Below are 26622 nucleotides of genomic sequence, written 5' to 3'. Positions count from 1 at the left end.
CCTAAAGTGGGATATTCACATTGACTCCATTGTCAGGAAGGCCCAGCAGAGGCTGTACTTTCTTCGCCAGCTGAGGAAGTTCAACCTGCCACAGGACTTACTGAAACAGTTCTACTCTGCCATCATTGAATCCATCCTCTGCACCTCAATAACTGTCTGGTTCAGCTCAGCTACCAAATCTGACCTCAGAAGACTACGGAGGGTAGTCCGGACTGCTGAGCGAATCATTGGTACAACCCTCCCCACTCTCCAAGAACTGTACTTATCCAGAGTGAGCAAAAGGGCTGGTAAAATCACTCTGGACCCCTCACATCCAGCACACAACCTCTTTGAACTGTTACCATCTGGTCGACGCTACAGAGCTCTGAGCACCAGAACGACCAGACACAGGAACAGTTTCTTCCCTCAGTCAATACATCTCATGAACACTCAATAAATAAACGTAGAACACACAACTAATACATTATCCATTCACCACACTCACTTATTTTATTTTCTCATTTCTAATTTGCACATACTTCACCTGTACATACATAGTCGCCTATATTATATATTATATATTGTGTATTTTTTATTTTTTTTGCTGCTTTGTACATTGGTTATTGGCTATTTCCTGTTATTTTGTTTCATTACCTGTGTCCTGTCCTGTTACTGTCTTTCTGTTGCACTGTGGAGCTTCTGTCACTACAACAAATTCCTTGTATGTGTAAACATACTTGGCCAATAAAGCTCATTCTGATTCTGATTCTGATTCTGATTATCGCGTATGCGTGTTCTACATCAGCAGTACCATGAGCATGGTGGAGGACTGTACCGGAAGAGAAGAAATAGTTGAATAAAGTTGTTATTTTTGCGCACAAATAGTATTCTTGTTGCTTCGTAAAATTACAGTTGAACCACTGATGTCACATAGACCTTTTTAACGATGTCCTTACTACGTTTCTGTGCCTTGATTGTGGTAGGACCCTTGCTGTCTATGAAGGGTCAGAAAGCTCTCGGATTTCATAAAAAATATCTTAATTTGTGTTCCCGAAGATGAACAAAGTTCTTAGGGGTTTGTATCGACATGAGGGTGTTAATTACATATTTAAAATTTTTGGGTGAACTATCCATTTAAACTGGTTCGCTTTATTTGAATACTTCTGGCTCAAGCTCCACAACTGGGAATGTTAACATCAGATGTGTCTGTAATCTCCATCCTTAATCAATGTGGCCTCCTGGGCCTTAAAGAAGCACCAAAGCTATTGTAGTTTGAAGCAAAAGATGAGACGGAATCTTTCTGATTTGCTGGAACTTTACTGAACAAAGTTTATGAGAAACAAAAAAAATGGCGACAAAAGGCATTAACAAAAACATAGACGGCTCGCAGCAGGCTAACGATCCCAGCATACTCTGCTTCCTCGTCTCCTACGCTGCTGCTCATGGGAAATGTAGTTCGTTTGAATATATTGTGAAGGTTAACAACAATCAAATCATTAAAGCTATCAAATTCTTATATTTATTGTTAAATGATAATTAATTGCAACTAATAAATTGCAACAAAAGCAGTTGAAATGTCACTGTTGGTAAATCATGAAGGATTGTAAGAGAACTCTGTCCAAGTTTTAATGTCGCCTCTGTGGAAAACCAAGAACATTTTATGATTTGAAATATGCTGCGTTTGTTTATGCAAGTGTTAATGCTTTTGGCATATCTGCAAATGGGGAAAGATCAACAGAATCTGACTGTTGAATAGAAGTACACACCCTTGCTCCGCTGCTACAGCCACATGATATCATGTGCTTTCCTGTGGTTGCATCAAGATGTCAGTCTTTTACATCCTCCCACAGTCCACCGGAATGTCCACATTTGTTTTTAGATGTCCGGGCAAGCGGATGGGCATCAAATGCTCCACATTTTCGCCGAGTGAGCAGGAGCAAAGCGTTTCCCAAACAAGAGAGGATCTTCCTGAGCAGGTGATGAAGTGGTTCCTTTGGGGAGGTCACTGCTTGCGTGGTGCTCAGATGGTGTGCGTCCCGAGCCGTGAACGCCCCACTCTCACCCCACCTGTTTTACTGCAGCATTCCCTCTCTGGCCACTTAGACGGCGTATGCAAACTATTTGAGTCTGAAGCATGCCTTTGCGAACATTTGTTGTTTCAGCCTAACTCGCTCTCTTTAAATTCCAGCCTTTTTTTTTTTTTTTTGGTGAAGCACGAGTATATATTATAGATTTGTTTTAATTTGTGGTAGTGTTGACAATCAGTCTATGAGGAGTGATCAGTCTTGCACATGAAACTGAAGTTGTTTATGCATAAAGCTTCTCAGTACAAGCTGGAAAATTCTTTGTGTTTTATAATGGAATTTTTATGAATATTTTGATTACATAAGAATATTTGGTCACACTTGATTTAAAAGTGAAAGTGACGTGGCCAAGTATGGTAACCCATATAACCCTAATTTGCTGATTATTAATAGTTAGTAAGGTTGTTAAATTTAGGTATTGGGTAGGATTAGGGATGCATAATTTGTGCTTTATAAGCACTAATAAACAGCCAATATGTTAATAATAGGCATGCTAACAAGCAACTAGTTAATAGTGAGAATTGGTCCCTAACTAAAGTGTTAACAAATATTTTTCTTTTGTGAAACACAAAAGTCTTTTTGATGCAATTACAGTGAATGGGGTCTGGAGAATTAATGCATCTAAAGGCCACAAAAATACCATAAAAGTGTCATAAAAGTGGTTCATGTGACATATGTTATACTGTAAAGGCCATTGCACACTGAGTCCGAATTTTTAGTCCGAAATTTTCGCACGTTGAAAAATAAATACGACCTCACGTTTTGTCAATCACGTTTGCACACTGCCTCCGAAATTTTCGTCCGTCAAAAAAAAATTCGGATCGGGTTCGATTTTTTTGCGTTTTTCTCATCCGTATAAAGCATTTTGAGATGTTTTGAGAAGGTGTTTTGACAATTCAGAGCCACCGTACACAAGCGAAAGCCAAAATCCAAAATAGTGTCAGACAAATTAATACACTTCGTCTTGCAGCACAGAGCACTTTGACAAACAAATTGCGGAATACAAAGATACAGAATATAAAGAACTGATGTAGCCTATTTTTTTTATGCCTGGCGCGCACCTTTCCGATGCCGCAGTTCGGTGTGTGTGTGTGTGGGGGGGTGTATCCATACCTCAGACAGTCTCTGTTCAGGATAAATTGGTTCACGGAAATTGGTGGTCTTCTTTTTAATATGTGGATTCAGTATCGCTAGCAAAGTATCAAACTGAGTCACTGACATCCTGAAATAAACTTTGAATCTCTCGGGATAATCCCGCAGCTCTTTGATAAGGAGGTGGAACTCTCCTTCCTCTCTGCGCAATCTAAGCATTGGATGGACCCAATATTTCCTTTTTTTTTTAAAAAAGAGAGAGGACAACAAACTCATCCTCACTGCTTGAAGACATTTTGTATAGTTTTGCCAATTTTTTCGCGACGGATTAATTAAAACGCATCGGACTCAGTGTGCAAGGTCTCTGTGCGTGACGAATTTTTAAGATTGCGAATGCGAAAAAACGCATGCGAAAATTTCGGACTCAGTGTGCAGAGACCTTAAGTCTTGTCTTCTGAATATAATGTTTTATATGAGAAATTGACTGAAATTTAAGTTTATTCGCTTCAAATTCTTGACATCTTGGCCTTTTTATTATTTAGTTTTATATATTATATGAATATTTTTAAATTAAATTGTTCAAAAGTCTGGGATCAGTAAACATATGAAATTAATACTTTTATTCAGCAAGGATGAATTTAATTGATAAAAAGTGACAGTAAACATTTATAATGTTATAAAAGATTTCTATTTCAAATAAATGCTCTTCTTTTGAACTTTCTACTCATCCAAGAACACTAAATAAAATGATTCCACAAAAAAAAAAAAAAAATCCTGCAAATCCATCTTCAACATTGACTATAATAAGAAATCTTTCTTGAGCTTCAGATCAGCATATTATAAAGATTTCTGATGGATCATGTGACACTTAAGACTGAAGTAACAGCTGCTGAAAATTCAGCTTTGCCTCACAGGAATATATTAAAGTTTAAAATATATTAACATATTAAGCAGCTATTTCAAATTGTAATAATATTTCACAATATCACTGTTTTCTCTATCATTTTGATCAAATATATGCAGCTTTGGTGACCATGAGAGACTACTTTGAAAAAAAAAAGTTGGTATATATAGCCATATAGGTTTAAAACAGAATATGATGACAGGATTTTCAATTTTGACTGAACAATCCCTTACAATCGGCAAACAAGGAAAGTTGCAGCAGGTGTAGAAAGCCGATCCAGCCCTGAAAGTAGCTTTCCCTGGTTGACCTCTCACTTGCAGTGTCTGTCCAAACACTGACTCGCCTGTTGTCTGTTGTCTCAGACCGACACTCATTATCAGTGACCCTCGTGCCTGGCTGTTCTGCATTACCTCTGTGGATCTGGCATGAGGAGGAGCATTAATCTGACATCAAAGAAAACAGATCCAAAAGCCTTCCTCAAACAGGCGAGTCGGTTAAACACCGTATAAATCATACTGAGTAGACCCTCTCTCGTTTACATTAGAGACCCTTTGGAGATTTAAAACCCCGGAAGACTGTCACAGTACTGTTCATGTTAATTAATTTACTCCGATAAACAGGTTTTCTGCTGCATTTTAGTGTTGCTGAAAACATCAACGTCTGTGTGTTTGGCTGTTTTCCAAATTAAAGGCTTGCATAACCAGCTATATACAGTATTTGCACAACTGTGTTCATGGATTGATTGGGTTTGTGGTCCTGATTTAAAACTCTGTGTGCTAGTTCATCATTGGTACTAAAGCAAAGCGAGAGAGGTGCTGGAGAGAGAAGGCATATTTTATGGTGTTGCTATAGAGCCAGAAGGGAATGTGGCCTGTATTTGCACATTTGCAAATGAAAAGAGAGAAGTGGTCATGAAGGAACATATCCTTTTACTCTACTACTTGTATAGCAGCATATAAGCTGTTTTTCTAATTGTATTCAAATCCAGTTATGAAAATTAATTTGATGAAAAGAGAAAATTGTATTCATTTAAAAATACATTGTGTGCAAGACATGAACAATAATTTTTAAAAAAGACTATTGACTACTGATACAAACCAACGTTATTCTTCAGTCAATAGTCATACTGATTTAATTTTTAAATGTGATCTATTTTATAACAGATGCATGTGGCAGAGGTAAAGATTTTTATAACAGCAGCAACAACTTCAGCTCCAACAGTTCAGAGCAGCGAGTAGCACTACACAACATGGCTTTTGTACAAGAGTGCAAACAAAAGGCAATTAACAAGAGATGCTATGGGGGGCCAGCGCTGTACAATAGACAATGACAGTTCAGGGGGTTTTGCTTGGCTTGCTGTTTTAGCACTGATTGTATCTTGAAGAGTGAATGCTGCTACCGAGTCTATTATGCCGTTTATAGGCTTCCTGCTGCTGGTTTAGTCACTGCTCAGTGAGAGCGTGATTCTATAGAGACTGAGATATTGTCTTGTTTACTCCATTGTTTTTATTTTATTTATTATTTGTGATCCTGGACCACAAAACCAGTCAAAAGGTTCAATTTTTTGAAAATGAGATTTATACATCATCGGAAAGCTAAATAAATAAGCTTTCCATTGATGTATAGTTTGTTATGATAGGTCTATTTGATACAACTATTTGAAAATCTGGAATCTGAGGGAGCAAAAAAATCCAAATATTGAGAAAATTACCTTTAAAGTTGTCCAAATGAAGTTCTTAGCAATGCATATTACTAAACAAAAATGAAGTTTTGATATATTTACAGTAGGAAATTTACAAAATATCTTCATGGAACATGATCTTTACTAAATATCCTAATGATTTTTGGCATAAAAACATCAAAATCAATCATTTTGAACAATACAGTGTATTTTTGGCTATTGCTACAAATATACCCCAGCGACTTAAGACTGGTTTTGTGGTCCAGGGTCACATTTGGGTATATATGTTTTAATATGTTATATAACTTTTTTTTGCTAGATTATTGTGAGTAAAAGTTACAATTACATGATTAGCATGCTACATTTCCAAAATAAATAAATAAATCCTATCCCAACATTTTGGACCATAGACAGGGAAACACCATGGAAAGATGACCAGTCTATTGTAGTTTTTAAATATAATTAATTTATTTTATTAATATATTTACATGTACAACTTTGTTTTAAAATATGAAATTCTCAACAGAACTTGAGGGTTCAAATATTTTTTTGTTATATTAAGATGTGCACGCAAACTTTTACCAAATGTTTATTACATTTGTGAACGTAACAACACAAAGAGTCACCCCCAGGGTGCTCTTTTCACCTACCCCGTTGCATTCTGGGGCATTTCTTTTGAACAGGAAGTGAGGAGGATTATGTGCATATCCCTGCTAAATCAACAAGTCTCCAGCGACTGTGGGGTGGCATTATTCAGCTGTCAGCCAATCCGCAGCTAGCTGTTTTGCTACACAATGCACATGCTCAACAATAGATGTTGTTTCCAGCATTGGGCCCTTTTAGGACTCTAACAGCTGAGAGAATATACGAGTTAATGTCCTTTAGACTTCATCTCACTCTCGATTTTATTAAGCCTGCTCAGGGATTTAGCCCAATTCACCTATGTATTTGTCACAACCCATTATTTAGAGAAACACACAGGCCGGCTGCTATGACGCTTGTATGTATTGCTCTAATCCATCATCGTAAAGACGTCATCAGAAATCCAGACACATCAACATCTCATATTGTTTAATGTCACAAGTTAGAGAAGACAAAGTTTTTCTTTGTTTCAAAGCGCACACTTGTACTGCCACCGCTCTTGAAGAAGGCTCTGGCAGAAATTGCAGTCCTAATTAGGATTAAGGAAGAGGTCAGTGTGCTTGTACTAGAATGTGACGCATTTGCAGTGATCGGGGATGACGCCATCTGCGCTGAAAGCAGTGAGCGGCTAATTCTGGAGCTGAGTGCGACACGATTTACAGATTTCGGCTGGAGCCTCACGGCGAATACGGGATCCTCCGATCAGCCGATTTGGTGAGCTAAATTAGGGCCTTTTATCACTGATGGAGGAGATAAGCATAGTCTAAATAATTTGTGCATGTATGCAAATGCATTTCATATATCTCATTATCAGTTTCTGTGGAAAGCAGTTGTTGAAATGGCATCTGAGAGCCACGAGGGTGAAAAATAAGCCTCCAGTAGATCTTATCGGACGGGAGGAGATGCACAGCTATGACTTACCTGCAAATGCAACCAATTAGTGTGCTGCACAGTCTCTGCCTGCTGTTGACAGCTGCTATAAATAGCAAAGACTTCTCCAACGGTAACCTATTCTCACCCCTCTGGAAAATAACTCATGGTCTTGCTACGTAAAACTGCCCTCTGAATAATCACTAACCTGTGTTGGGGGACGTTCAGTGATGGTGGTTAATTGAGGCTGCATTTTAACCATCATGTTCTGTGCGGGTTTAGATTTATTTTATAATTTTTTATTAATTTATTATTCTTTGTTAGTATTTTTTATTATTTTATTTTTTATTTTCCTATATAAGGTAGACCGAGGGCAGAGAAACACCATGGAAAGATGGCCAATCCATAGTAATTTTTATTTTAAAATGTTATTTTTTATTTCATCATTTATTGTTTTGTTTTATAAATGTAAGTATTTTTATATAATGTTTTGACTTTCACTGTTTTAAAAGATAAAACAGTAAATTCAATTTTAACTTTTTTTTAATAGGCATATATATTTTAACAGATATTTGTATTTAAAAAAATGTGAAATTGTGCCACTCAAAAGTGATTCGCTTATGTACTGTTGCTATCAGGAATGCTTTTGTTCTGCCATCAGGCCCCGTCCTGATTCATTTAGTATTCATTCACTCCCACTGCCTGAAACTGTGTCACAAAACAAAGGTTTCGATTGGTGTTCATGTGGATTTCAACCATGTGATGTGTCACACTAAACAAGGGGTCTATTTTTATTGGAAAAAAGTGGCGATATAATCAAGCCCAGTTATTTCATGTGACTGGAATGTGAGGTGGAAAGTATTTCTAATGTGACATAACTGTGAAATTAATTTCCCTGTACTGTTTTTTGGTGCCAAAATATAATATTTCCAAATGCAATCAACTGAAGCCATACTGATTGATTTGATCTTCCAAAATCATACCTGACTGTCAAAAACTCACCTCATTTGAAGCTTGTTGGCATGCAGAAGGGGTATAAAGCGATACAAGACAGAGATGTGGAGTGGGAGATCCACACACCAGTCCTGTGAACTCCAGTCGGGCTGGAGGACAAAAGGAAAGAGGGCCTCCTGCAGTAACTAATGCTGACGCAAAGTGACATGTACTCAGGCATTCTGTGACACCATTGCCCCTCTCTCACTGGCTCAACTCAAGCTTAGTCTTTGACCTGGCTAGATCAGAGGGGAGCTCGGCTGGAGTCTAGCCCTCAAATACCTCCAAGAGAGCCTATAGCATCCACACGTGAATGCAAAAATTACAAATGCAAAGAGCAGAGCCTCTGGCGAAAAGTGAACTGTCACAGACCACCAAATTTAGAAGTAATTCAAATGAATCCTGTAGCACGTGATAGTGCAACCTAGTCTAGTCTACCTAGATTTACCTCATCTAAATAAATAAACTGCTTGAGGATAGCTTCCATCCATCTTTAATTTGTAAAAAAAACTTAATATTTTTTAAGTTCTTTAAATTGTTTAATTTGTTTTAATTTTATATATTTGTATATCTATCTATCTATCTATCTATCTATCTATCTATCTATCTATCTATCTATCTATCTATCTATCTATCTATCTATCTATCTATCTATCTATCTATCTATCTATCTATCTATCTATCTATCTATCGTGTGTATATGTATATACAGTACACTCACCGGCCACTTTATTAGGTACACCTGTTCAATTGCTTGGTAACACAAATTGCTAATCAGCCAATCACATGGCAGCAACTCAATGCATTTAGGCATCTAGATGTGGTGAAGACGACTTGCTGAAGTTCAAACCGAGCATCAGAATGGGGAAGAAAGGGGATTTAAGTGACTTTGAATGTAGAATGGTTGTTGGTGCCAGACGGGCTGGTCTGAGTATTTCAAAAACTGCTGATCTACTGGGATTTTCACACACAACCATCTCTAAGGTTTACAGAGAATGGTCCGAAAAAGAGAAAATATCCAGTGAGCGCCAGTTGTGTGGATGAAAATGCCTTGTTGATGTCCGAGGTCAGAGGAGAATGGGCGAGACTGGTTAGAGATGATAGAAAGGCAACAGTAACTCAAATAACCACTCGTTACAACCAAGGTATGCAGTAAAACATCTCTGAACGCACAACACGTTGAACCTTGAAGCAGATGGGCTACAGCAGCAGAAGACCACACTGGGTGCTGCTCCTGTCAGCTAAGAACAGGAAACGGAGGCTACAATTCGCACAGGCTCACCAAAATTGGACAATAGAAGATTGAAAAAACGTTGCCTGGTCTGATGAGTCTCGATTTCTGCTGCGACATTCAGATGGTAGGGTCAGAATTTGGTGTAAAGAACATGAAAGCATGGATCCATCCTGCCTTGTCTCAACGGTTTAGGCTGGTGGTGGTGATGTAATGGTGTGGGGGATATTTTCTTGGCACACTTTGGGCCCCTTAGTACCAATTGAGCATAGTTTAAATGCCACAGACTACCTGAGTATTGTTGCTAACCATGTCCATCCCTTTATGACTACAGTGCACCCATCTTCTGATGGCTACTTCCAGCAGGATAATGCACCATGTCACAAAGCTCAAATCATCTCAGACTGGTTTCTTGAACATGACAATGAGTTCACTTTACTCAAATGGCCTCCACAGTCACCAGATCTCAATCCAATAGAGCACATTTGGGATGTGGTGGAACGGGAGATTCTCATCATGGATGTGCAGCCAACAAATCTGCAGCAACTGCATGATGCTATCATGTCAATATGGACCAAAATCTCTGAGGAATTTTTCCAACACCTTGTTGAATCTATGCCACGAAGAATTAAGGCAGTTCTGAAGACAAAAGGGGGTCCAACCCGGTACTGGCAAGGTGTACCTAATAAAGTGGCCATATATATATATATATATATATATATATATATATATATATATACATATATACACACATATACATATACATATATGTGTGTGTGTGTGTATATATATATATGTATATATATGTATGTGTGTATATGTATACACTCATATATACATATGTATACACACGTGTGTGTGTGTGTGTGTGTGTGTGTGTGTGTGTGTGTGTGTGTGTGTGTGTGTGTGTGAACAACACTGAGAAAAATGGTATAGAAACAATTTTCAATCAGACATTGCTTCAAAAAAGTTACGTGGAACACACTAAATGTGACATTTTTAGTAGAAAAACTGAAATAGTATTTTCATGAAAAACATACTCCAATCTTTGTTTTATTTACAACTTCAAAACAATTATATAAATCATATTTATATTATATATATTGCAGTATATTCATAATCTATAGATTGCAAAAATAAGTATTTACATTTTTAAAAATATTTTTAAATATTTCGTTTAGCTTATTTTTGGGATATATCACATATGTTGACAGATGCCTTAAGCTGTTGCTTGCCATTTTTTGAGCGTCCCACCACGGGTGGTGTGTTTCTAAGACGCTGTGTCGAGTTAAAAATAGTCAAACTTTTAAAAAGGTGTCTCAGTTCCCCTGCTCTTCGTCTACTTGTTTTTGATCACAGGAACACTCCTTATGTAAAAGCTCTATAAGAAATATAAGTATACATTTTTTTTTTTTAAGTATTTTAAAAAGGTTGCACATCTTCACAAAGACAATGAACATTCCTCCTACTGTAGACCACAGCAAGTTAGTGTTGTGTTTTCGTCAGAGGTGCAGTTCAAGAGGAATGCCTGCTTGTACTTGCACTTTGAAGTGACGCCTAGTGACATTTGCTCAGCAGCTGAAGGAATATTAGAGGTATTTTCGTTGTGGAGATTGCCTTATCTTTGCTGAACGCTACTATTTTTAGTCTTGGTGGAACAAGAAACAAACCCATTTTTTCCATGATAGAAATCTAGCAGTTCACAACATTTAGAGTAATGGCACTTTGGGAATATGTTGCGCAACAGAATCATTTTTCTCAATTGAATAAAAACCAGATTAAATAAAGATAGATCCATCATGAGGGTTACAGAGAAATGAACAAGATGTACAGCTGATGTAATGACTGTGTCTATCTCCCTGAGGTACTCTCCTCTCAGCTTTCATTATTAGATGTCTTCACTTGAGATTAGATGAAACTGATGAGTCTGAGGGCAGAGCAAAAGGTCATTACTGTCATTTCTCCAGCAACTTGGGAGTTTTTAGACTGTAAGCAACTGAATATTCAACTTCAGACCTTTACATATGAAGATTTTCTCTTTAATCTTATGTGCTTATGCAAAAGAGTCTTTGAAACTTTGACTTGTAACACCCATGCAAATAAAACCATAGCAGACCTAAATGTGTAAATTAAGGAGATAAAAATGTAGACCGTTGAGGTAATACTTTTGGGCAGCGTCAGGAGAGTAAGAGCCATCCACAGCTGTAAAAACATCACCATTACTGACTCAAAGCTTAAACTTCTACACTTTTGTTGATGCCGTTGTTTTCATGAGTTCTGAGATGTCAGCTAAGATACTTTCCCTAGAGCAGGTGGGATGTCCTACTCAGGAGATTATTTGTAGAGGGGGTTTAACACTGCCATGTCAAGTATTGAGGTGACTGGCTTCACAAGCAGCCTTAACTCAACAGAAATGCATCTTCACATAGGATTTTCCCCTTGTAAATTTATTGTTAAAGAATATTGGAATACAGCGGGCATTAATATTTTTGCATTAAGCAAAGTGACCTTTCCTTTGATTAACAAATTTGATAATTATTTGTTCATTTGAAAATAATTTTTATTTTGAGATTAATAATCCAGAACTATTTTTCATATTTGTATTGACCGCAAGGGATTTAATATTAGTTTAAATATTAGGGGCGAACGAGACATGAGACGTGTGGATCCATTTGCAAGCTTTATTCAAAAGCGTGGTTACATTCAGTGGCAAACAGGAACACAGGCAAGACAGAGTAATCCTAGGGCAAGCGTGGGTCAACGATCGGCGAACAGTATCCAACAGGGCAAGGCAGAGAGATAATCCAGGTATACGAGCAATAGTCCAAGAGAGGTGCAAACAGAGTCTGAATGGCAAGGCAAAGGGGTAAATCCAAGAGAAACAGGCAAGAATCCAAACACTAGAAAACACGTAAGGCAAGACTATGATAACTGCGTGGGCTCCGTAGAGTAGCTATCGCTAGGAGAGTGATACACGCTATACAATACTCGGCCAAGAGGAAGAGGAAGTCCATGGTTTATGTAGCGTGTGTGATCAGTGCAATCAGCTGTGTGTGTCGTCAGTGCAATGGATGATGGGAATTGTAGTCTGAGGTGGCGTGCAACAGTTAGTGTGGTGCAAGAGTCCATGTGGTGAGCGAGTGACCTCTGGTGGTGAGTTAACGGAAGTTCATAGACCAGATTCATGACATATTTTGGGATTTCACATTTAAAATAAACTGGATAATTTTTAGATGGTTACTTTTAAAAATTCCTAATATTATATATATATATTATTAAATTAATAATATTATTAATATGAATATATTATTATCACAATTAATTATATTAAAATATGAATCATATTATTATTATTATTATTATTAATTAAAATTAATCATATATATTAATAAATAAATAAATACATATATCTCAGTAGGAAAAAACTATATATATACAGGTCCTTCTCAAAAAATTAGCATATTGTGATAAAGTTCATTATTTTCTGTAATGTACTGATAAACATTAGACTTTCAGATATTTTAGATTCATTACACACAACTGAAGTAGTTCAAGCCTTTTATTGTTTTAATATTGATGATTTTGGCATACAGCTCATGAAAACCCAAAATTCCTATCTCAAAAAATTAGCATATCATGAAAAGGTTCTCTAAACGAGCTATTAACCTAATCATCTGAATCAACTAATTAACTCTAAACACCTGCAAAAGATTCCTGAGGCTTTTAAAAACTCCCAGCCTGGTTCATTACTCAAAACCGCAATCATGGGTAAGACTGCCGACCTGACTGCTGTCCAGAAGGCCATCATTGACACCCTCAAGCAAGAGGGTAAGACACAGAAAGAAATTTCTGAACGAATAGGCTGTTCCCAGAGTGCTGTATCAAGGCACCTCAGTGGGAAGTCTGTGGGAAGGAAAAAGTGTGGCAGAAAACGCAGCACAACGAGAAGAGGTGACCGGACCCTGAGGAAGATTGTGGAGAAGGACCGATTCCAGACCTTGGGGGACCTGCGGAAGCAGTGGACTGAGTCTGGAGTAGAAACATCCAGAGCCACCGTGTACAGGCGTGTGCAGGAAATGGGCTACAGGTGCCGCATTCCCCAGGTCAAGCCACTTTTGAACCAGAAACAGCGGCAGAAGCGCCTGACCTGGGCTACAGAGAAGCAGCACTGGACTATTGCTCAGTGGTCCAAAGGACTTTTTTCGGATGAAAGCAAATTTCGGAAATCAAGGTGCCAGAGTCTGGAGGAAGACTGGGGAGAGGGAAATGCCAAAATGCCTGAAGTCCAGTGTCAAGTACCCACAGTCAGTGATGGTCTGGGGTGCCATGTCAGCTGCTGGTGTTGGTCCACTGTGTTTTATCAAGGGCAGGGTCAATGCAGCTAGCTATCAGGAGATTTTGGAGCACTTCATGCTTCCATCTGCTGAAAAGCTTTATGGAGATGAAGATTTAATTTTTCAGCACGACCTGGCACCTGCTCACAGTGCCAAAACCACTGGTAAATGGTTTACTGACCATGGTATTACTGTGCTCAATTGGCCTGCCAACTCTCCTGACCTGAACCCCATAGAGAATCTGTGGGATATTGTGAAGAGAAAGTTGAGAGACGCAAGACCCAACACTCTGGATGAGCTTAAGGCCGCTATCGAAGCATCCTGGGCCTCCATAACACCTCAGCAGTGCCACAGGCTGATTGCCTCCATGCCACGCCGCATTGAAGCAGTCATTTCTGCAAAAGGATTCCCGACCAAGTATTGAGTGCATAACTGAACATAATTATTTGAAGGTTGACTTTTTTTGTATTAAAAACACTTTTCTTTTATTGGTCGGATGAAATATGCTAATTTTTTGAGATAGGAATTTTGGGTTTTCATGAGCTGTATGCCAAAATCATCAATATTAAAACAATAAAAGGCTTGAACTACTTCAGTTGTGTTGTAATGAATCTAAAATATATGAAAGTCTAATGTTTATCAGTACATTACAGAAAATAATGAACTTTATCACAATATGCTAATTTTTTGAAAAGGACCTGTAATTTTATTTATAATTTTAAAAGTTTCTGTAATTATAATTATTTCTACTACGGGGCCGTTGAATGTTTGAATCTAATTGGCTGACCAACAAATTATTTTCAGGGAAATGCACAGCGAACGTAGTTCATTAAAAGATGCTTCCTAAGTTCCTATGTAGGCGATAGGTAGCCCATTAGATTTCAGAACAGAGCCTTAAAGGTGCCATAGAATGCATTGATACAATATTTTAAATTATTCTCTGATATCTACACAGAAGGTATGTGGCTTAGGTAAGGGCAAAAAATCTCCAGAAACGATTTTACATGTCCATTTACAACCCTAGGATTTCTCCCTAGAATGAAACGGTCTGTTATTGGCTTATTTGGCAGGGTCATGAATAATAATGAGCTCTGCTCTGATTGGCTGTTTCACAGTGCTGCTCAATGTTGAGCTCTGCTCTGATTGGCTGTTTCACAGTACGGCTCATCAGCAAGAAGGAAGCACAGGGAGGAAAATATATATTTAAATACTTTCTCTCGCAGTTATATCGTCGGGTAATTATGCTGTATATAAAACACGGGCATCAGGGAGCCGTTATTAATATGCGAGGCATTGAAACTGCTTTTGAACGATCCATCGATCGCGTTATAGTTTCACTTTCAAGAGACGCGATCACACAAACTATGTTTACATTATGGTGCAACAGTACTTACCACACATTTCACAAGATCAGATGCTTGTCAGTGGTGCTCAGGATCTGTAAGTCATTCGCCATCATCCTCATCTCTCCTTACTGAGAGTGAAATCTTATGTACTGTAACAGGCTACCGCTAGCAAGGATCTAACCATGTCCCTTTAGTGGCTCGCGTTATTTGCTTTCTGTGCCTTTCTGAATACAGACACCAACCCATCCCTGCACTTCACACCCCCTGCACGGCCTGGAACATAACATTTATTGTGTTATTTTCGCTGTTGTCCGCGCTTGTTTATTTACAATACCTGCAGAGCTTCTGATGGTTCGGCCGGCTTAGAACAAGGGCGGGTTTATGCAAATGTTGGGGGCGTAGTGATCCCGACTGTTGCGTCACAGTCGGTGTTATGTTCTGATTCGCCTGTTTTTCAGTGGTCTTTTTTAATCACGAGATTTACATATGAATGAGAAAACTATGGTGTTTGAGGCTCACTATATGTCATTTCCATGTACAGAACTGTTATTATTTAAATATGCCAAGGTAAAGACAGTTTTTCATTCTATGGCACCTTTAATTCTTCCTGTCAGCGTCAAAAAAAACAAAAACAAATGCCAAAATGTCCATGAGAGGAAATGTGAATTTAAAACATGTTGTCTCCTTTGTTATTTCTCAATGGTTTAGAAATCCAACACTCAAGTTTATACCATGCATCCACATAAGTGTGCGTAGAGTCTCGGAGGGTGTAGTGTAAGAAACACACTCCTCAGCGAAGTCACACTGGGAATATTGCTGTTCAGTTATCCATGTGTCAGTGGAGGAGGATTTGCGACCTCTTGCACATCATGAATTGTTCAGGGCTACAAACATGCAGATCATTTTAAAGCTGCGGGGGCAGAGCCCGAGTTCGGCTCTCCGTGTAATATCGCTCCTCCAGCTTTAGAATCTATTCCAGTTGGATACGATCAACATCCAATCAAATCCCAGTGAAGTAGACCCAGGATGTGTAATGAATGGCTCTGTGGGCATCTCTTTCTCAGCCAGTGAACAGCCTCCCCTCCTCCCCCCAGCAAAATGAATCAATGCAGCAGTTTAAAAATAACAAGGAATATTATCCACTTCATGCATTGCTGAGTGAACCGCATGTGTTGAATGCTCTCTGACAGACTGCATCGGAGCAGAATGTGTTTTGGCGATTCTGCACGCCGGTCGCAGATCACGATGCAGGGTGTGGTGGGGTTTAAGCACTGCGCTGTGGAGGCTGTCCAAACAGCCCCGTGATTCTGGCCGTATAACTCATTTCTCTGTGGTCTAATGTTTCTCCATAGACCGTCATGCTGAGTTAGATGTCGATGCCAGGATTAGAAAATGGCCTCCTCGAACGGGGGCGACCCCTTTGTTGACATTTTTCACCATCGTGCAGTTTTTCAGTTTAATTCCAAAGTGGTCCATTTGTGCGGTTTTGAAGAAGTATTCCAGGCATGATATTAATTACTTTAAAAAACAAAATCATTTAGACTTGTCCTTCCTTTTCTTAAAAAAAAAAAAAAAGTGTGGATGATTTAAGAGCAGAAATGTGAAGCTTATAATTTTATTTAAAAGCACTAGCAGTATTGTTCAAAAGATTGATGATATCGTTCAGTAAGATTTTTGGAAATAAAATTTATATTTCTATTTATCAAGGATGCATTAAATTGATCAAAAGTGACTAAAGACATTTATAATGTTACAAAAGATTTTAAAATCAGTGTATTAGAAAGATTTGTAAAGGATCATGTGACTCTGAAGACTGGAGTAAAAACTTTGCCATCGCAGAAATAAATTATATTAAAACAGAAAAATGTTATTTTAAATTGTAATAATATTTCACAAAAATACTGTTTTTATTTATTTATTTATTTATTGATCACATCAATTCAGCAGTGGTGAGCATAAGACACATATTTCAAAACGTGTGTGTATTTGTTTATTTATTTTTAATAAATATAACTTGATATAACTTCACACATAACATGTTTGTAAGCATTTTTTCACAATCAAATCATGTTAAAATGCATATCGTTTATGTCTTGTGGCTATACTATTGAAACAATAAGTATTTTAGTGTTTACAGCCCAATTCACTTCCAATATACCTCACTCTTAGGCAGACCTTTTTTTTTTAAATAAAAAAGAGGGATAAGTGGAAATTAAATTTTGTGATTATCAACATTGTGCCACGAACACTATCCATTGAGTTTAAAAGCATGCAGATGCATTATGTAGATATGGAAATTAGGCTAAGTCATGGAAGCTCTCCCTGTCTATTATATTATTCAGTTCAGTAATGCCTAGGATTTTACCGGGGCATTACACTAAGATTACTGAAGAGAACCAAGTTATGGCTAGGATTGTCACATCTCATCCAGCTGTGCTCTCCAAACAGGAACAGAGAGGTCAGGATATGTAGGTCATAGAGCACCTGCCTTGTTTGAGGGCTCAATTATTCTTCAAATGGCATCAGACCACAGAGACTTTACCCGACAGGACAGACCTTACATCACCGGGTGAGGTGTACGGAGGCTAACGTAACTGACACAAAGCTATGGTTTTGGTAGTGCTGAGCACCAGCCTCCTATTTGATGATATGATAGGACAGGATGTGGCAGGCAGAAAAAGGAGACGGGAGACATCATCACCACTTCCTGCCCGTCTAGAGTGGCCAGTGGCCTTTGTGTCCTCCATATGGCTGGATGTGGTTGTAAAAGAGGATGTAAGCAATAGCATCTGTGGATGTGTTTGTGTGTGAGGTATGTATTGTCTTTTGTTTTTTTGGGTACATCCTGCATCCTTTCCTGTTACATCATTGCACTTATCTGCATCTCTTCTTATAAGTTCTGAATTAAAAACTAATATTTAGTCGTGCCTAATTGATCTATCTGACTAAAGGGAATTGTGAAGACAATTTTCAATATTTTAAAGTATGACATCCATATCATACTGTTTTATACACAATAAACAGTATTGTTTCAGCTCTTCAGTCTATGCAGGGCCCCAGTCTGTCACTACAATGGTCACAAATACGGCTAAAGATTTGTGACAATTATTCAAAATATAGTCAGGAAAACTTTGTTTGTACATGCTGATTTCATCAGAGTAAACCGGTGCTGTTATTATCTAAAACTAAAACAATCTATGGTAATTGAAATGAGAATATGAATGTTAGCTGAAAAACTTAAACGTATAAAAAATTAAATGAAAAGTTGAAATGTTGCCTTGACAAATAACTGAAACAAGTTTGAAGTTGAAGTACTGAAATGGTTCAAACTAAAACTGAAATAAAAATAAATGTGAGCTAAATAGAAATAATAAAAAACGAATAAAAATATAAAAATTACTGAAATTAAAATGAAAATATAATTCAAAATATGAATCAATACCTTAATAGTATATAAATAATACTAAAATAACACTGAATCCTACTTGGGTGTGTGTGCACAATGTCAGGAGTAATATCCTGATTCACAATCAAATGACTATTATGAATTGATTCTTTTAATGATTATGGTCAAAAAGACTCATGAAGCATCCTCAAACTTACTCAGTAAATCATCCAGAGCCATTACTAAGTTCAACTGAGTCATTTTTAATTTTTCTGTCTGGTTTGAAATGAACTGAGAATTGTTTCTGTGATGTAAACTTTTGATTTGTGAGAATGACATCAGTCTGTTCACTCTGAGTCTGTTTGTTCTCTCAGTCTGGTTGTTCCTATGTCAATGTGTACATAAAATGCATATTCACGGTCTTTCTCAAATTTTTACCACAACACACTGATGTGGTTTCTCAGTCAGATTTGCTACTACTTCTGTTGTATTGCTAGCCTTGTTCTGTGTTAGATGGATGAATTCTCAAGAGCCTTGGCCCAAAATACAATCATCAAAGATTCATAAAAATTATCCCTAGCAATCAGATGGCCATTAAAATTTCAGTGCCCTGAATATATGCTCTTTCATAAAAAACAATGTTTTCGATATTTATATGGAAGATTATGACACAAAATTACCTTATTCCAGTTGCTGATCTTGAATGCCGTTCAATTGCTTATCCATGGTAGTGCTAAAATTGCTTTTAACCAACCAGCTTTTCATAGGGAGTTAACCTTTAACCTTTTAAAATGGTTAAAGAAAGTGATAAGGTTTACATGTCATGCATATATAACAGCGTTTTTCTTCCTCTGTAAACCTTCATTACTAGATTCATTTAAATTCTTTTAAACATTTTCTTGATGTTGGACAAACTCGATGAGACACAAATTTCTAAAATTAGTATGAACTTCAAAGTTGACCTTTTTGATTTAGCATGTTCATTAGCGACTGCATGAGCTTAGCAAGCCCCCTGGCCTTCACTTTAAGCAGTCAGCTGTTTTTCATAACAGAACGGAGACTGCTTATCAGTCTACACAATTATTTGCGGTGGGATGCTTTTACATCAGTGATGTTTGTTGTGAGAGTGAAACTAAAAATGGCTGGTAACATATCCGTTCACAGCTCACAGTGATGCGAAGAATGTGTGCTGTCAGGGTAGAGGGTTTGGCCGCTGGGCTCGACTGTTAATTGAGTTTCAGAAATCTTTTGAGAAATATATTGGTACCAATATCGCATGTGGTTTAGACTGTAATTCAACATAAAACTGAAGTTTGTTTGTGTCTTCTCATTGCAGGCTACATCAGCACCTTGGCAGTCATCCTCAAGACGACAAATGCTAAACCATGGGTTAATGAGTTTGAATGTAAGGCTGAGTAATTTGTTCTCCAGCAGTCGTTAGCTGCTGATTCTAACATTAAAAAGGCCATTGGAGCTGCTCACGAGCTCTTTCGTTTTCTCTCCCCATACAGCGATCGAGCTGTCCTGCATGATAGAGTCAATCTCCTCTATTAATCCCAGAATAGAATGGAAGAAGATTAAGAAGGGAGAGCCCAGTTATGTCTTTTTTGAAAAAGAAATAGCAGGTAAGCTATACAACAATCTACTGAACACTGTGCCATACAACACATTTATGCAATATTTAACATGTAATAACAGGAAATCTCAGCAGCATTTTAATAATGTTGGTTAATGTTAATTTCTAAAAAAAAAAAACACTACAACGATTTGTCAACTGTTTTCTGTTTTAATATATTGTTCTGATGGCAAAAGATGAATTCTTAGAATCATTGCTCCAAACTTCAGTGTCATGTGATCCTTTAGAAGTAATTTTAATATGCTGATTTGTTGCTTAAGAAATATTAATATTATCAAAGTTGGAAACAGTTGTGCTGCTTAATATTTTTGTGGAAACAGTGAGAATAATTTTTTTTAGAATTATTTATTTATTTATTTTTTTCAGAATTATTTGATGAATAGAAAGAAAGAACATTTATTTGAAATAGATTTTGTTGTAAAATTAAAAATGTTTTTACTGTCACTTTTGATTAATTCAATAATTCCATGCTAAATAAAAGTATTAACTTCTCTCCAAAAAAAACTTACTTACCCCAAACCTTTTCTAAAATTTCAATGAAATATAAATTAAAAGTACTATACATAAATTTGAATGAGAAAAAACAATAATATATTTATACATTAACCCAGATTAATGTATTAAAAATATGGTACAACTAAGCATAATACATTTTAGTTTGTTAACATTTATACTAACGTCTTAACAGTTAATGCAGTATTTAACTTGAATGAACAATGACGAACAATACCTTTAGTGTTTATTATTTTTAAGTTAATGTTAATTTGCATGTGTACTATGACACTTTCCAAAACGAAAATTATGAACAGTGAATAATGTAGTATATATTATATTATGTATTACTAACGTTATTGATTAGTTATTATAAATTAACATTAACTTAAATTTAATTAATATTGTATTGTTCATTTTTAGTTCAAGTTAACTATTGCTTTAACTGTTTAACTATTACTGTTGTCAAATTGAAACTTATTATAAAGTATTCATGTGTTTCGTTTACTCAGATAGTGTTAATAAATTGAAACCTATTGTGTTTTCTGTCATTCTATCAGTTTAATAAGGATTTGGACTTTTGGAGTAATATAAGTTCCACATTTTACAAACACCGCTTTGTATCAGTGTTATCAGCTTTTCATCCAACTGTTTCAGACAGCTATGAATCTTCTCACTTGTATTAATTTTCTCCAGGTGACTTGGAAAAGAGAGCGAAAATTCGAGAACCTGCGACCTTATTCATTCTCAACGCAACAAGAGCCGACACTGCTGATTACCGCTGTGAAGTCACTGCCCCAAACGACCAGAAGTCCTTTGATGAGATTTTGATATCACTCACTGTAAGAGGTGAGGGTTCCACTCAAATAATTCTACATCCATGAAATGCTCAGTCCATGAAGTGTTCACCCTGTCTTGTGCTGTAATGGGTCTTTAGTATACATACTTTTGAGAGGAATTTTGAATTTGTTGTAGATTTAGCATTGTTAGTACTTCCCAACTGCTATGATGTAACATGAGACGGAGCGGCTGGCCAACGCACCCACCCTTGGCGCACATTTGAGGATGCTTGCAGCTCTAAATCTACAGGGCGTGTTCAGGGCTATATGAGGAAACCTCTGAAACTGCATCTGAGTTTAATCAGGGGTCTAAAAGTGGAAAGAGCAGCATGTTCACTTGGCCAGGATGCTTGCAGTTGGAATCACTAAGGTGCATGTGTGTGAGGATGCTTTCTCTTCTCTGAGATGATCTATTGTGTGCCATGCAGTCAAGCCCGTCATGCCCAGATGCTCCGTACCCAAGTCCGTCCCGGTAGGAAAACCTGCAGAGCTGCATTGCTTGGAGGATGAGGGCTTCCCAAAGTCCCAGTACCAGTGGTTCCGCAACAAGGAGGAAGTCCCGGAGGATCCCAAGAGCAGCCCAAAATTCTTCAACTCCACCTACACCCTGAGCGGAGAGATGGGCACTCTGGTGAGTTTGGAAAAGGAGGCGATGGGGTAGGCCCAGGGATATTTTTGTGGAGCCAGTTGATGTGCGATGGGCTCAGCCATGAAGGGAATCTGCTGCCCTCATTTGCACATTCCAGAGTGCCATTTGTACTCTGTGCCCTCGTCAACCTTCACACCACTTTTTAAAGACTGACCTGCGCTGCAGTACAGCCTCTTCTCCCTGAGGAGACAACCTCTGAAGAGTTTACTGTCTTTTAAGATCTGCAACAGCCTCGTTCAACACTTACACTTACTTTTATAATATACCCATACACAAAGATGCTTCTAGGTTTCTATTTTTTGATGAAAAGATCCTTTAAATTTAATTATTATTTCATCACGTCATATTTCATTCATTTTCATCAGTTTTGGCATCTGATTTTTAGGTGACTAAAAACATTTTAGTTGATGCAAGAGTTCAAAAAAAAACCAAATATTTAAACATTTAGTATATTAATTTTCATAAAGTGGCCACACTTTTTTTTTTAAGGTCCAATTCTCGCTATTAACAAACCATTAACTATGACTTTTACCTCAATAAACTTCGAATTTGCTGATTTTTAATAGTTAGTAAGGTAGTTAAGTTTTGGTATTAGAGATGTAGTATATGGTCATATTTATAAGTACTAATAAACAGCCAATATGTTATTAATAGGTATGCTACTAAGCAACTAGTTAATAGTGAAAATTGTTCCCTATACTAAAATGTTACCAAAAAAGTTTAGTCCACAGAAACATTGTTAGTTCATTGTTAATATCTTGCAGTGTTTTTTCTTGTTATATTTTAGCCATAATTCAATTATTTAAATTTATTTAAAAATGCACAACATTTTGAAAATGCACATTTTGAAAAGAAAGTTAAAGAGAAATGTAATTATTTCAATTACAATTAAATACAATTATTATTTGAAAAAATATTATAACATTGTCCTTTTTTAATTAATTTAATGCATCCTTGCTAAATAAAAAATATTATTTTTTTTAAATCTTACTGAGCCCAAACATTATGCAAAATGATTTGTCAACTTAAAACCACTGTAATTTATGATCTTCAGAAATTCAGTGCGGTCAGGAAGGAGGACGCTGGAGAATACTACTGCAGAGCCAAGAATGAGGCTGGGTTCTCCGAATGTGGACCGCAGATGATGGAAGTTTGTAAGTATTTTGATTGCCTTTTCACATGTGATTAAGACACCCTGCAAAGCAATGATCTGACGCTTGTCCTTTTTTTGTAGATGACATCAACATTGCTGGAATCATCCTGGGCGTAGTGGTTGTGGTGACAGTCCTTCTGTGTATAACAGTGGGCATCTTCTGTGCCTATAAACGAGGCTACTTCACCAGCCAGAAGCAGACGGGAAACAAGTAAGCACACGACTTTGACAGCCACTTCCGTCTGAGTCACACTCGGTCCCAGAGCAGTTTTGACTCACCGTTTTATGGCTTTTTTCCATTTCATCACCCAAGGAGCTCCTGAATGTTTCCAGCTCAGTCCTAACATCACATGTAGTCTGTTCAGATATTGGAAATACATAGTAGTGACTGTCGGCTTAAAATGTTTTGCAGATGTAAAACTGACAGTTTATATGTTTTCTCCTCAGTTACAAAGCTCCAGCGAAAGGAGATGGAGTGGACTATGTCAGAACAGAGGATGAGGTATGGGAAAATCCAAATGTTATTTTTTATTAAGGCTTCCAAGAGCTTCTCCTGGAAAGTCTAGCAGTTTAAGACAGGGAATCAGTTAAACCTCCTTTACTCAATCTTCTCTCTTCCAGGGGGATTTCCGACACAAATCCTCGTTTGTCATCTGAGAGGAGGAAGATGGGAGATGGAAGAGATGTGGAATTACGTTGAAAGTTATTGGCGCTATTATACCTCGCAGACACAAAGCTCTAAATGAGGACATCGACGCCGGAGCTGCCATTGCATGTGCCTCGCTTTACGGCACGTCTGCAACAACACAATTTGTATTTGCCAAAGGTGACAAATAATCATATCTGATCACTGTTTAAAGACACTAGATGTTACTTGTTTCTTTAATTCAACTTTTACAGCCCCTTTTTACTAAAATTAGAACCCGATATACAGCAAGAAAACGTTTTCCTCGAATCTTCTGTCATTTTTTAAAAATTTATTTTGTACTAGGTAAATTTATCAGACTATTTTTGATGGAATATATTTTAAAATGCCTACAGAAAAAAAAGGTTTACTTTTTTAAATATTTGTAAAATACTTACCTGGAAGCCAGTACATTTTTTTTTGGGGGGGGGGGGGGGTGTCGGTTGTGAAAGAAACCATTTCTACCAACGTCCCATCCTCTGTTTCAGTCATTCAACAAACAAATAATGTACTAGACCACTCGATGTGTGGATGTTTTGTTTTCCATTCAGATTTCAAATCCTTTCAATTGCGACGCCGGCTTCAATCAAAGGTCTTATGTAGGCTACTTACTATACTGCTGGGATTTCATGTTAATAGTGAAAGGACGTTCCATGTTGATGTTTGTAGATAGTCTTAGACAGTGAGTATCTTCAGAAAAACACCAGCTAAAAAGCTGGAGAATATTTTGAAAGAACAGTGCTGCGTATCCTTGATTTTAAGTGTCCTTCTATGCTAGCTGTTTATCTTGTATATAGTGAATATACTGTCTAGGTTGTTTATTTTTTTTTATTATTATTTGTTCTTCTCATTCTCTCGCTCTACATCTTTTCTTTTTCTTATTTGAGTGAGAAACACTCTCCATGTTACTTTTTAACATTACAGGGTTTGTTTGTTGGCTAACTGTACTGATTGTATATAGATCCGCTGTGAGATACACTGTGCATAAGACGTTTCTGGTTCAACCAAACATTGAATGAGGCAAATATGACACTCTTTCCATGGAAAAACGAATTGTTCATGGTGGAGAGGGGATCTGCCTTATTAAATACATAAAATAAAAATAAACAACAACATGGAACCATGTAAACTTAAATTGTCTTCCATTGCAATGATTATGGGTAAATTTGGACTATTCACACATACTTTTGAAGACTTTAAAGAGTACAATGCGCTGAAACTAAATGCTAAATGAGTAAAACCATCTTTTATTCTACCATGTTCTCAGAAAACTTCTGAAGTTAACTTCTGAAGAGAATCATAAATCATTCCTCTTAAGTGCCTTCCTCTGTAGACGGTGACAATAATGCAGTTTTCAATCGTTAAATGCTGTAGCAGTTAATTGGAATATGCAGAACAATTTTTCTAATTCACACTCTCTTAAACCAGGTCAATATTGAGAAAATAACAGGTGTTTGAGAGGAATGATAATGTTCTGTGCTCACCGTTTTGGTCACACATATCTAATATTATATATTTTTTTGTAAATAGACCTGTTGTTGTGCATTGATTTGGGATTTTTTTTTTTTTCATTGACGTAGATATTCTATTATGTATTAGTGCCTAAATGTAGAATGAAATGTTTCAGGAGGACAGAGCACTAGTGTTAATTCAGCAGATGGAATTGGAAATTCATAGTTTCACTAGACATGAGATATATGATTGATTTATATAGTAAGTTAGAAAGCGAGGTAGCCTACATTATGGGTCACACACAGCCAAATATCCCTGCACTATGTCACTAGAGTACTGTTAGGGGAACAGAAAATTAAAAATGTTGTAGTTTGAAAGAAATAATAAAAAAAATAAGCAGGGAGAGCTGTACCAAATACTGACTGCCAAAAGAGTATTTTCTCCAATTCCAGTATTATTCTGCTCTCAGTTCTCTTTTGTTTGTAACTCTTAAGCAAGATTTTTTTGGAAGCTGAGTTCAAATGTTTTTCACTCATTTTAGTTTCTGTGGAGTTTGTGGTTGTTTTGGAGACAGCTGGAACATATTTCATTCACTGAATTCATGTAATGTCCCATTGGTTTGGGACCGGTACAAATCCTGTGTGAATTCTTGAACAGTTTGTTTGTGATTAATAAAACTCACTTCTTAAATTCATTATGTTGTCTTCATGAATTTTCAAATGAATTCATTGTCTAAATAGAAATGACTGTAAGAGGCAATGAATGACAGAGACAGAAATGATGGCGTTCACGCCATAACGAGTTATTGGGTCGATCATTTACTTTACTTTTACTTTACTTTTGTCATTTAGCAGACGCTTTTGTCCAAAGCGACTTACAAATAAGAAAAAGTAACTAAAACTAAAAAGTTACAAATACTATCTACCCACATATTTAAGAAAATAAAGAAATTAAATAAAATTGACACATGCATATAACAACATTTCAATAATAAACATATAAATGAAAAAATTAAATAAAAAGCGATACTTCTATCCCTTGCCGGTGTCCCTGCCCGGTGGAGTCGCACGGTAGAGTCGATGGTTAAAGGTGCATCTGCATAGTGTTTTACACACACACACACACACACACACAAAAAAGAAAATCTTGTACACTCCAAAGAGATGAAGGCTCCA

General features: G+C 37.0%; 1 protein-coding gene across 1 annotated transcript in view; it reads left to right on the top strand.

Moving 5' to 3' along the window:
• The window catches only part of LOC306856055 (junctional adhesion molecule 3B-like), a 40949-nt gene extending 14809 nt beyond the window's left edge, over positions 1–26140 (top strand). Inside the window, exons 2-9 of the mRNA XM_079395025.1 lie at positions 19878–19946; positions 20053–20166; positions 21366–21518; positions 21937–22139; positions 23212–23311; positions 23392–23521; positions 23758–23812; positions 23932–26140. Of these exons, the coding sequence (XP_079251151.1) occupies positions 19878–19946; positions 20053–20166; positions 21366–21518; positions 21937–22139; positions 23212–23311; positions 23392–23521; positions 23758–23812; positions 23932–23967 (860 nt within the window). The 3' untranslated portion in view covers positions 23968–26140. The remainder of the gene's footprint in view (positions 1–19877; positions 19947–20052; positions 20167–21365; positions 21519–21936; positions 22140–23211; positions 23312–23391; positions 23522–23757; positions 23813–23931) is intronic.
• The last annotated feature ends 482 nt before the right edge of the window (positions 26141–26622 follow it).

The sequence above is a fragment of the Barbus barbus genome (assembly GCF_936440315.1).
Source record: "Barbus barbus genome assembly, chromosome: 36".
In the NCBI taxonomy this organism is placed as follows: Eukaryota; Metazoa; Chordata; class Actinopteri; order Cypriniformes; family Cyprinidae; genus Barbus; species Barbus barbus.
Note: the sequence above shows the minus strand (reverse complement) of the source record. Positions and strands in the feature narration are given on the sequence as shown.